This window comes from Eumetopias jubatus, unplaced genomic scaffold (genome assembly GCF_037043125.1).
Source record: "Eumetopias jubatus isolate StellerSeaLion01/CBP00866 unplaced genomic scaffold, mEumJub1_p1.0 scaffold_7, whole genome shotgun sequence".
Taxonomy (NCBI): Eukaryota; Metazoa; Chordata; class Mammalia; order Carnivora; family Otariidae; genus Eumetopias; species Eumetopias jubatus.
The window spans coordinates 99,648,648-99,660,703 of record NW_028274813.1 but is presented as its reverse complement, the minus strand read 5'-3'; the positions used below and the strand labels follow the sequence as shown (position 1 = coordinate 99,660,703).

The following is a 12,056-nucleotide window of genomic DNA, read 5'->3' as shown; positions in this document are numbered from 1 at the left end:
GATTCAACCTTTTGCTTAATGCATTGTGGTCCATATATATTTCTTTTTCTTTTTTCTTTTTCTTTTTTTTTTTTTAAGCAATCTCTACACCCAGTGTGAGGCTTGAACTTGGGTCCTGGAGATCAAGAGTCACAAGCTCTACTGACTGAGCCAGCTAGGCCTCTTGGTTCTATTTCTGTTCCCTCCTGTCTCAGGTAACATTTATTGATCACACTTCCTATATACTAATTTACATAAATGTTCTTGTTGAATCCTCATAACAATCTTTATAAAGTAGGTAGTATTATCCCAAATGTTTTGTCATTTTTTATTGAGGTGTAATTGACATATAACATTAGTTTCAGGTATGTACAACATTAGATATTTGTATATATTGCAAAATGATCACCACAATAAGTCTAGTTAACATTCATCATGTATTATCCCAATTTGACAGATGAAGAAACTAGGGTTCAGAACAGTTAAATGTCTTGGCTGCAATCATAGTGCTTCTGAGTTTCAAAGCTAGGATTTGTACTCTAGTTTGATTCCAAAACCTGTGCTCTTTCCACTATATTTACCATTGTCACTCTATTTACATTTGGCAGAAAGAGTGGGAAAACTTTGAAACAGTCATTGAAGGAAATCAAATATTAAATTAACCAAAAATAAATTTCTTAAAAGCCAATGGCCCTTTACAGTATGGTAAAATTCCACATGATCAATTCACTTTAATTTCTTGGTCAAGTACTGTTTTGAAAAGGTGTACATATGAACTCCAGTGGATATAGGGTGAAGTGAGATGTTTGCAGAGAGGGAGCACCCCAAGCAAAAGCACGGACCACCAGTACTGAACTGGCATGGCTGGAAACAAGGTGAATGGTTTGGCTTGGCAGGAGGTACTGGGCTTCAAGGTAGCTGTTGCCTAGTGTCTTCCAACACCAGGAAAGGGAGTCAGAGACAGAGATTCTGAGATTCTTACACAAATGTTTAGTTTAGTTCCTGGAATGCCAGATGGGAACTCTTCTTTCCTGACACCAAAATTCCCCAGTTTGGGGTAGGGACTTGCAGTCTTGGCTATCAGGACTGTTCTGAATGGTCAAAGACTTGCTTGCTGTTTGTCAGACACTCCTCGCTTCCAATTTCTTATTCAGGTACATACTCCCCTTTTCTCCTGGCCTTGGGATTCTTTTTCTCAGATTTCCAGGACCTTCCCCCATTGGGGATACTTCACAGATAGCCACTGTTGCAGAACTTAAGAACTTCAGGCAGGAAAAATTGCCTTAGGTCAGTTCGAGGCTGGAAACCTAACAGCCCTTCTAGAAGTCCCAAAGGCAGGCCACTAGGACCATCTGAAGCTTAACCCAGGGGCTACTTAATTTGAATAAATGCACTAGAATGTAAGCTCCATGAAGGCAGGGGTATTTGTTTTGTGCACTATTCTATCTCTAGTGTCTAGAATAAATAAGGTGCTTATTTATTGTTGAATTTTTATTAGGACTCATTTGGGTTACCTACTAGTATATAAGACAAGTCCAAAAGCTCAGCTCACGTTCATGGTTTCTGCATCCTTAAAGAATGCTTTTCCAACTTCCATCCTTGGTGAGTTTCAGCTGCCATTATTCCAGACCACAGGGCATCAAGGGCCTGGTTTAATTTATATATCATCATAATCTATGTAATATATAATTTATATATCATCTGTGAATAGACAAATTATCATTTTTCACCAGAAGATTTTTATCAGAACCCAGCAATCTTCCTAATATACTCCCATGTTCTCTCCCTCAGTTGCCCTTACCCCATTTCTCTTACCCACCCCCATCCATTTCTGCCTACCTCTTTCTGATTTCTTCTTTTCTCTCAACTAGCTAGAAGACAAAATATATTTTGCTATATTAACATTAAAATGTCAGTTTGTGCGAGGCACTGCAGGGAACAGAGAAGAATAAAGCATGAACCACGCCCTCAAGTTCAAAACAATGAGGAGGAGACATATAGGAACAAAATTATTTTAAGAGGGAGAACCTATAAAAGACTGAGCACAAAGGAGAAGACTAATTCCGGGTAGATGAAGGAAGCCTTACTAAAAAGGAAACATTTGAGCTGAGCTTTGAAAAAAGGGTTAGAATTTAGCAGGCTGGGATAGCAAAGGTGTTCAAGAAGTGGGAGCAATGGGAAAAAAATCTGTGGAAAAACCAGAAGTAGTCTCACACATTTGGATCATAGAAATGTTAAAGCTACAAAAGATCCAGAAAATGAGGAATCATGGAACATTTTTAAGAAGGATAATGACTTGGTCAGGCCTTGTTTTCAAAAGCTGACCCACTGGGCAGCATGAAGAATGGATTGTAGTGGATTGGAAAGCTAAAGGTTTCCCAGATGAGATGTAACAAAAATTTGACTTGGATGAGTGTGAAAAATGAAAAATGGAAGCAGGTATGAGAGGCAATTTTGGGGGAACGACAGAACCTTCACAAATAACTGAACATGATGACGGAAAATAATTGTAAAGTAACGAACATAAAAGTTTTGGGTGGTTACGTTAAAATTTTCTTTCAAAAGTTATGCAAACCAAGTTATAGATAAAAATAGTAATTTCCATTGCTAATTTCTTTGGGAGGGGGAAAGGTAGGTCAGTCATTTTTCTTACAAAAAGAAAGCCTTTTCCTCTGCCTTGCTTGCATCCATCTTGACATCTTTCACCTTAACCAATAGGTCAGCATTATCTATCCCATGCAGGTAACCAGGTAACTTATTACTAGCTGAACAGAGTGCATGGATATGTCCCAGTCTAGGGCCTGTAAACTTGCTCAGAAGCAAGACAACCCAGAGAGGTAGAAACAAACCTTTCTAGTGCCTCCATGGGCCTCCACCCAAAATGATTCTTTAAAATCTGGACCTCAAGCTTGTGAATTATCCAAGTTTGTTGTTGTTGTTTAAGATTTATTTATTTGAGAGAGGGAGAGAGTGCACCCAAACAGGGAAGGACCAAAGGGAGAGGAAGAGGAAGAGAATCTCAAGCAAACTCCCCACTGAGCATGGAGCCTGATGGGATGGGGGGGGCGATCACGTGACCCTGAGATCATGACCTGAGCTGAAACCAAGAGTCAGTCGCCCAACTGACTGAGCCAACCAGGCACACCCTTTGTTTTTAAATAAATTTAATGCCTTCTATAAGCAAGGCATTGCTACTTAGATGGGAAAAAAGGCATAAAAACTGGGTCCCTGCCCTCATGGTGTTTAAAATATAGAGATAAGGTACATGAAAGGATGAAAATATAATTAACTCATCCTTAGAAAATGAAAAGGTACAGGTTCTGTTGAGGATAATAAATCATTGACTCAAGAGTTGTAAAATTATGCTGTTCAATTATTTATGCATTTCCTATTCTCTATTACAGCAGATAAATATTGTGAGGAACTCTAATTTTTGTATCATATCCTATCAGCTTTGGTAGAATACTGAGGAGCTGCAGAATGAAGTGTCCCAGTTGGACTATCAAGTTGACTTTTCAGTAACAGCCCCAATCCTGGACTAACCTGCTCCTGGGGGTGTGCAGGCCTACTTAGACATGAGAGCCAGTCCCTGTCTCACATAGATGATGAGAGTGAAGACTGTGTCTCATTTTCCTTCAGTTTGTAATCCATTTCCAATTCTTTTTTTTTTTTTTTTAAGATCTTTAAAGTAATCTCTACACCCAACATGGGGCTCAAACTCATGACACCGAGATCAAGAGTTGCATGCTTCACCAACTAAGCCAGCCAGGTGCCCCTCCATTCTTATTCCTTCTATTTGCACACTCATCCTAGGAAACCTGTGCTCCCTTAGAAAATACACCATTCTGGAGTAATGATTATTTATAGGTATCATACTTTGAGGAACATTAATAAACTAGAAGTATCCAGAAAATGGTGACAAGAATAGCTAAGATGCTTAAGATCCAGGTTAAACAAAGTCAAGGGTACTAAGGATATTTCACTTGGGGAAGACCTAAAAAATTCAAGATAGTTTTCTATATCTGAAGAGTTAGCATATAGGAAGACACCAGATTTATTTTTGCATTGCTCTAGAATGTAGAAGAAGTTATAGGAACATCTACCAATAATAATAATAATAATAATAAAGAATAACTGTAACTGTTTATAAAAGAATGTGCTTCTTCAATAAGTAGTGACCTCATCATCACTGGAAGAATATAACCAGAGCATGATTAATTGCTTTAGTTAGGAGTCAAGAGAGGGAGAGAGAGAGAGAGAGGAGGGGGAAAAAAGGAGTGGAGGGAGGGAAGAGAGAGAAGGAAAGGAATGGGAAAAGGAAAAGGAAAGGAAAGGAAGAAAGGTTATATGGTATTGGCTCACATGGTCACATGACTAGATACATACATAGATAAATTATATGGTATTGGCTTACACAATTATGGAAGCTGACAAGTCCTACAGTCTCCAGTCTGTAAGCTAGAGACCCAGGAAAGCCATTAGTATAGTTCCAAATCCAAAGGCTGGTAAGCTAGAGACCCAGGAAAAGCCCATGTCTCAGTTTGAGTCTAAAGACAAGAGAAAAATGAATCAGGCAAAAGGAATTTTCCCTTAGTCATGGGGTGCAGGGGGAGGCATGGAAGGTGAGGTTTTTTGGTTTTTGTTTTTTTAAAGATTTTATATGACACAGAGAGAGAGATAACGAGAGAGCACATGCAGGAAGAGCACCAAGCAGAGGGAGAGGGAGAAGCAGGCTTCCCACTGAGCAGCGAGCCTGACGTGGGGCTTGATCCCAGGATCCTAATATCATGACCTGAGCTGAAGGCAGATGCTTAACTGAGCCATGCAGGCACCCCAAGGTTTTTGTTTTGTTTTTTTTTAATTCAGACCTTCGACTGATTGGACAGGGCCCACCCACATTAGGGAGGGCAATCTGCTTTACACAATCTACAGATATTCAAATGTTAATCTCATCTAGAATCACACCAACAAACACACCCAGAATAATGTTTGACCAAGTGTTTGGGCACTCCATGGTGCATCCATGGTGCAGTCAAGTTGACACATAAAGTTAACCATCATAATAATCATCTATCAAGAATACTGCTGAAAGAATTTCTAAATTACAGAAATACCTAGCTATCTCCATCCCATAGGTTTTATTTTAAGAATTTATTTATTTATTTGACAGAGAGAGCACAAGCAGGGGGAGCAGCAGGCAGAGGGAGAGGGAGAAGCAGACTCCGCACTGAGCAGGGAGCCCAATGTGGGGCTCGATCCCAGGGCCCTGGGATCATGACCTGAGCCAAAGGCAGATGCTTAACTCACTGAGCCACACAGATGTCCCCCCATAAATTTCTTTTACTCAAATATCAGCATAGAGAAGTTAAAGTTCTTCCACTACTGATTCCCCTGATTATGCTTGAGAACATAACATCATTTTGCACACATGGCTTTCCCATATACTAAATTTTCGTTTAGGAGGGAAAAAACTAATGAGTTCAGGAAGTTCGTAATAGTAATTCTAAGAAAGCAAAAGGGTTTGTTTTACCTAACTGTGGTAGATTAAAGATAGCCATTTTTTTTTCCTGCCACTTCTAACAGAGGTAGCTATCTCCCCTCCCCCTCAATCTGGATTATCGCCAAAATGGCTCATTCACATGGCTGTTGATAGGGGGAGGAGAGGTCTCTTGGCCAATAGCCAATAGGGAACCAAAGCTATCAACAGCCATGTGAGTGAGCTTAGAAGCAGATCATCCAGACCAAGTAAAGGCTTCAGATGACTGAGGGCCCCAGCTATCATCTTGACTGTAACCTCATGAGAGACCCTGAGCCAGAAGCACCAGGCTAAGCTGCTTCCAAATTCTGGACCCACAGAAACTAAGATGTTTAATGTTTAAGCCACTAAGTTCTAGAGTTACAAATCAATAAATAATTATTTCACAGCAATAGATAATACAAAACTCTGGGGCGTGTGTGGCTAATAGTGACGTTCTAGGAAACCAGGTACACTATAACAACTTATTCTCTGAGCAAATGCTAATAGCATGGTAACTAGATAGCAGTTCAGTGAAAGACATTCATTCCTTTTTAAAGGAAGGTCAGGATGCAGTGGATGGGAGACTTGCCACATCTCTTCCAATTCCCTTGTCCAACACTCCTTTTACGAAAGCTCTTGAAAATCTAAAGGACAGAATCCCTGGGATAGCGAGTTTGGGGCATCCCATATTAAGGAAGAATTTCCACATATGAAAGGGGGGTAAGGGCAGGCCAGATTGGAAAACCTGAGTGTCTTGAGTTGCACTACCAGCCACACAGGCAGTGGAAAAAGTCAAATTCTTCCTTTACAGAGCACAATGTACCAGTGATAATCTGCAGAATTCCACACTTCCCAAAGCTTTCCCCCATATACATACTGAATATTACCACCTAAAGCAAAAATGATTTAGAAGTTCATATTCAAGATTCAGCAGAGCTCACAATGAAAATTAGTATCTAGTGAATCCAGTTCATTTTCTGTAGTGAGGATAAAGAATTGAAAGAGACACACAATTTGTCTGGGCTAATCAAAAGCATCTCCTAGAAACCCATACCTTCCACATGCTCTCTCAGTAATAGCTATTAGCCTAAAAATAAGCCCAGAAGCTAACAATATAGGCAGCTCAGTGGTATGTGCTTAATTAACCCTTAACAGGGACCAGGTCCCTGCATAGCACAATTTGGTGAGGAAAAAATTAGGGGAGAATGATAAGTTCTAGTTGTTAATTTCTCCATAAAATTTTCCTTTAGATCAGAGAACACAAATGGTTTCATATCCTTTGCCAATTCTGATCCACTGGCAATTGCTGCCTAAAATATAGCATTGGATGGTACTGATGGGCAACTAACTATGTCCCTGTTGTGACTGCAAGGCAAGGGAAGAAGGCAAATGTGCTGGAAATCCTCCAGCCCTCTAGCAGAAGAAAAAGTCCAATCCATCAAAGAAGGGCTGAAGAGGAGTGTTCTTTCTTACCTAGTAATTATCTCCTTGGACTCAGAAGAGAAGGATTAGCGACAAACACTGATCTGTGGTTCAGCACCATGCTATGCTACCATTTGTTATCAAGGGCAAGGGTAGTTGTTTTGGGTGGTGGGGTGAAATGCAGTGAGCATTGGTAGAGCTTCTTCTCTTCTTCTTTTTTTCAATTTTATGCAGGAACCGCCAAAGTTTTAGCATTTAATATTTAACAGCATGACTGAACTTCTACTCTTAAGTATGTACTACATGCAAAGCTCTTTGCACTTGTTACCTCATTTAATTCTAATAACAACCTATTCTTATAGATGAGACAGATGAGGCTCAGAAAGTTTAAGTTCAAAGCTGCACAATTCAAAGCCCTTGTCTGCCTGACACCAAAACCTATATTCTTTCCACAACTACAGAAATCATTTGTGTGGTCTGTAAATTTGTACAGAGGATATTGTGCCCAGTAGGTCCAACCACAAAATAGGTAACATTTATTTTTCTTAGTAAGAAATAGTTTTAGGGCGCCTGGGCGGCTCAGTGGGTAAGCATCCAGTTCTCGATCTCAGCTCAGGTCTTGATCTCAGGGTCATGAGTTCAAGCCCCCCCATTCAGTATTAAAAAGAAATAGTTGTTTTGGACATATAGTTGATCTTTGAACAATATGGGGGAGTTAGGACACCAACCACGCAGCCGAAAATCCATATGTAACATTTCACTCCCCCAAAACTTAATAACCTACTGTGGACCAGAAGCCTTATCAACTACGTAGACGTAACATGTTTTGTACATCGTATGTATTATATACTGTATTACAATAAAGTAAGCTACAGAAAATGTTAAGAATATCATAAAGACAATAAATAAAAATTTAAAAAAATATAGGAAATACATTTACTATACTGTACTTATTAAAAAAAGTCCATATATAAGTGGACCCATACAGTTCAAACCCATGTTCAAGGGTCAACTGTAGTCTTAATTCAAGAAGATGATTGAATCTATAACTGAGAGAAGGTATTTCAACCTTGACATATCTAATATTGTGATATTGTCTTTTTTTTTTTTTTAAGATTTTATTTTTAAGTAATCTCTATACCCAAGGTAGGGCTCAAACTTAACAACCCCGAGATGAAGAGTCACATGCTCTACCAACAGTGCCGGCATGTTCTTCTTGAAGAAGAAAATTCACTGTGTTTTCAGGAGTTGGAAGGTAAGTTCGAAATCAGGATGCATTTTCTGCAGAATTAAACTATTCCCATTTATGAAATACTAATATTGAAATGTTGAGTCTGTTGTTATAAATGCCATTTTATATTGTTGTGGTTCAAATGATGAAGCATGTTAGCAGCTAAAATAAAGTCACCAGAGTAAGAAAAATGTTTCAAATATCAGTTTATCACTTGCATATTAACAACAATAAAAATAAGGATTTTCTGACAAAAGAATTTTAGTTCTAAAGTATTTGGACAGCTATCACTGAAATTTTCATTTTGACATAAGATGCAGCAGGATATGGAAGACACCAAAACAAAGCACAAAAGTTAAAATATTAAAAATTATTATCTTCTGTACTTGGTTCATTACTAATCACATTTTCTGTAACTAATTACAGTTGCTTACTAAGCTCCTGCATTAACAATCCAGGTTTATGCCACAAATATTTGTATTAAATAAATTTTAGAGAAATAAGGCTTTATCTACATAAAAAAAATCAGTAGCAATTATGAAACAGGTCAACAGGTAGTCGTGCTGTAATATTAATCTGATGTAATATTAAAAAATAGAGAAATCTATCTGTTCTTCTTGTGTTTTGAGGAATATCAAGAGTACTCCATTGTACAGAATTCTCCCCATATATACTTCCACCCTTGACAGGGACCCTGGCTTTTCCAGTGCAAAAGTCCTACACCCATCACAGGCTACTTGAAGACAGGCTACTTGCTCCTTTCCCCAGTAAGATGGCAGGCATGGGCCATGGTCACTCTTTCTCTGTCTCCCTCCTCTGCCCTTCTACAACTGCAGCCCAATCATCAAGTATTCTTTTTAAAAAATGTTACTTTACATCAAATTTCTTAACCATAGTCCATCCTCCATCTCTACACGTAACTATTTTGAAGCATGTTGATACTGACAATTACTACAGTGTTATATTTACTAATACAAAAAAAAAAAGCAAGTAGCCATAACTGAATGAACATGAAAATTCTGCAAATGTCAACTTGAGATCACTATTTTTGAATTCCAAGATGTTTGATAAACTGTTTTATAAAACTAATTATTAAACACAAAGACAATAGAAATATAAGTTATTTATTAATCAATCCACTTACAAAGCAGGTGGCTTAATGCAAGCTTATTGACATCTTCACATATGATCCATGGGAACATGTCTTCCACATACAGACAGTGACATTACTGACTGATGCATTTGCAATCTGGGGCATGTTAAGCATATTTAGACAAATAAAATTAGGCTATCCTGTATATGAAAGTATCTTGATAATATGCATCCTGAAGTGGATTAAAACTTTCTCCAAAGGAGAAATGTTAGTATGTTAACTTAACTTTATATTCTATATTATGCAGTAAATCTTAACTATAGAAATTAAAAATTTTAAATCAGTGATCGACTCTTGGTAATGTATGAAGTGGGAGTCTAAAACCAGAGCAACAGTAGGTTGACAGTATAATTTGTGCCTCACAGTATGTGCAGATTTACTGTTTTCAAGTTTAAAGAGAAATAAAACAAGAGACATGTAGATTCAGCTGACTTTATTTATCTTTAAACTAATAAAATCCCTTAAAAGTGATCCTGGGACCTCAAGAAATTCTATGAATGCAGAGATACCTGCCAATGACTGCAATTCTAAATCCTGACTGAATGTGTTTATTACAAAATCAATGTTAAGCAGATATCCTTGCTATACGTGCTTAGCAGAAGACTGAACAAAATTCTACATGTCGTCTTCAATTTCCCTAAAATTTTGTTAAATCTGCAAGTATGTACAATCCAGCTAATTGAAATTAATATTTAGTGTTCATCAGAGCTGTTTCACAGCAGCAAAAACTGACTCAGGGAAATAAAAGTTCTAAATGATGTAGGAAAAAGATAAATACAATCAGAACAGCAGTCTAAATGTATGGTATCAATATTCAACTCTATCTGCATTGTGCTGAAAGGAAAAGGATACACCAAGAAAATTTCTATTGATCACTCTGGTGATGTGAATACCACCTGCATCTGATTGAATATGGTTTGTATTCTGTTCCCAGTATTAAGGATGGTATTTAACTCAGAACTCCATATTGTAAATATACAGCAGCCATTTTGTCCTAATTAAGGAATGTCTTAATACACAATATTATCATTTTCTAGAGGATCTTTATACATTAAACTAAAGTACATGATTGATTAAATTAAAGGTTAGTAATGGATAAAAAAATTCATAATTCTCAAGACCTGGTACTATGTAAAAAACAAAAAGACCACAAAATTCTACTTACTAAAGCAGCTAATCTTGCCTGCAAGTTTAGGGTCACAAGCCCATAATATGTGCAAAGAAATGCAATACAAGGAACCATGCAAAAATACAGTAAAATGATACAGGAAAAATGTCAAATCTAGAAAAAAAAGCTTTTATAAATACATCAAACTCAACTGTATACATAAACTGTAGGTCTAGCATTAGTTGTACCATATAGCAGAGCCGCACTCTAAGTTCAAGGCTTCCAAATCTGCGCAGGTAAGTCACGCCATCTTTGGTTGACTGCAGTACCAGGAGGATGGGAATGAGAGGGAGGGCAAGAGTTCTGAAACATGGTGTCAACTTTCACTTGGCAGCTGGGCTTCAATGTCCACTCTGCATATGGGGCACTTCTTATTGGTAATCAACCACTGGTCAACACACACTTGGTGGAAAAGGTGCATACAGGGAAGGCGCCTATTATGGGCAAACAAAACAAAAAGCAAAAATTGCAAAAGTGAATTTCATGACAACTGCACGTGGCATTTACTTTTAAATAAATGATAACATGTAATAATTCAGCAGTGTTTTGAAGTTACTAGCTCTTTCCCTTCCATATAAACAAAACAAACAAACAAAACACATACCCAATTCTCTAACAAGTTACACCTATATTAAATTACTACTTTGGGCAATATAATGTATAAATGACCATGATAATTAACTGTCACAGCTATGGAACCAAATTACATAAAATCTTAGGAATTTTAAGAATGACAATTACACTGGCAATTATCCCGGTCTGGTTTCTAATGAAGTTGGCAGTATGTTCCCTGTTACATAATACTGCAAATATATTTTTAATGTCAAATCACTACATTTATTCAGCATTTAAGAATGTATTTCATTTAATTCTCCCTCAAAAACATTTGCACTCATGTTACAGTAAGTATCATACTAATTAAGGAATGTCTTAATATGCAGTATTATTTTTTATCTAGAGAATCTTTATATATTAAACTTGAGTACATGACTGATTAAAGGTTAATGTTGTTTTCGATAATATTGTTAAATCCACTTAATACCATGCTACTCTTTTAAAGGTAGGTCAATCCATTTTGGAATATATTTGTATTGTCAAGCCATGTTGTAATACAATGAAATAAATACAATGTTATATGTTAACTATATCTCAATAAAAAATTAATGGAAGAAATAAAAGTAGGTTAAAAGAAGATGTTTACTTCACTATACTACCCTGGGCTATCAATTAGAAATTGAGAAATAATGCTTCCAGGCAATACAGGATAATATTAAATCTAAATGAACAGTGAGATAAAAGTTACTGATTTAAGTGTCCATTTCTACTTCCATCTACTGTTAAGAATTGTCATACATTGTCAGACTTCTAACATTTTGTAAAATTAGTAGCTAAAAAGAGGTGTTCCAATTACCATATGAACAAGACTGTCAATGCTGTAAAAACAATTACCTTCCATATTTATAAACCTTCTTTGGAAATACAGTGTTCTGAAATAACCTTAGGGGCTCCTAGGTGGCTCAGTTGGTTAAGCATCTGCCTTCAGCTCAGGTCATGATCCCAGGGTCCTGGGATCGGGTCCTGCATC

The 12,056-nt window shown here is 37.3% G+C and overlaps 1 protein-coding gene and 1 long non-coding RNA gene across 12 annotated transcripts in view; one reads left to right on the top strand and one right to left on the bottom strand.

Annotated features, from left to right (window-relative positions):
• LOC114206318 (uncharacterized) overlaps window positions 1–12,056 on the top strand; it is a 28,504-nt gene that overhangs the window by 1,116 nt on the left and 15,332 nt on the right. For all 5 annotated transcript variants that reach the window (XR_015768555.1, XR_015768557.1, XR_015768556.1 and 2 more), the window contains 3 exons: window positions 79–194; window positions 3,659–3,748; window positions 8,035–8,174. This is a non-coding gene — a long non-coding RNA (uncharacterized LOC114206318). The remainder of the gene's footprint in view (window positions 1–78; window positions 195–3,658; window positions 3,749–8,034; window positions 8,175–12,056) is intronic.
• Window positions 9,259–12,056, bottom strand: part of RNF111 (ring finger protein 111) — an 89,856-nt gene continuing 87,058 nt past the window's right edge. For all 7 annotated transcript variants that reach the window (XM_088024813.1, XM_028099976.2, XM_028099978.2 and 4 more), the window contains exon 14: window positions 9,259–10,905. In XM_088024813.1, coding sequence (XP_087880939.1) covers window positions 10,788–10,905 — 118 coding nt within the window. In that variant the 3' untranslated portion in view covers window positions 9,259–10,787. The remainder of the gene's footprint in view (window positions 10,906–12,056) is intronic.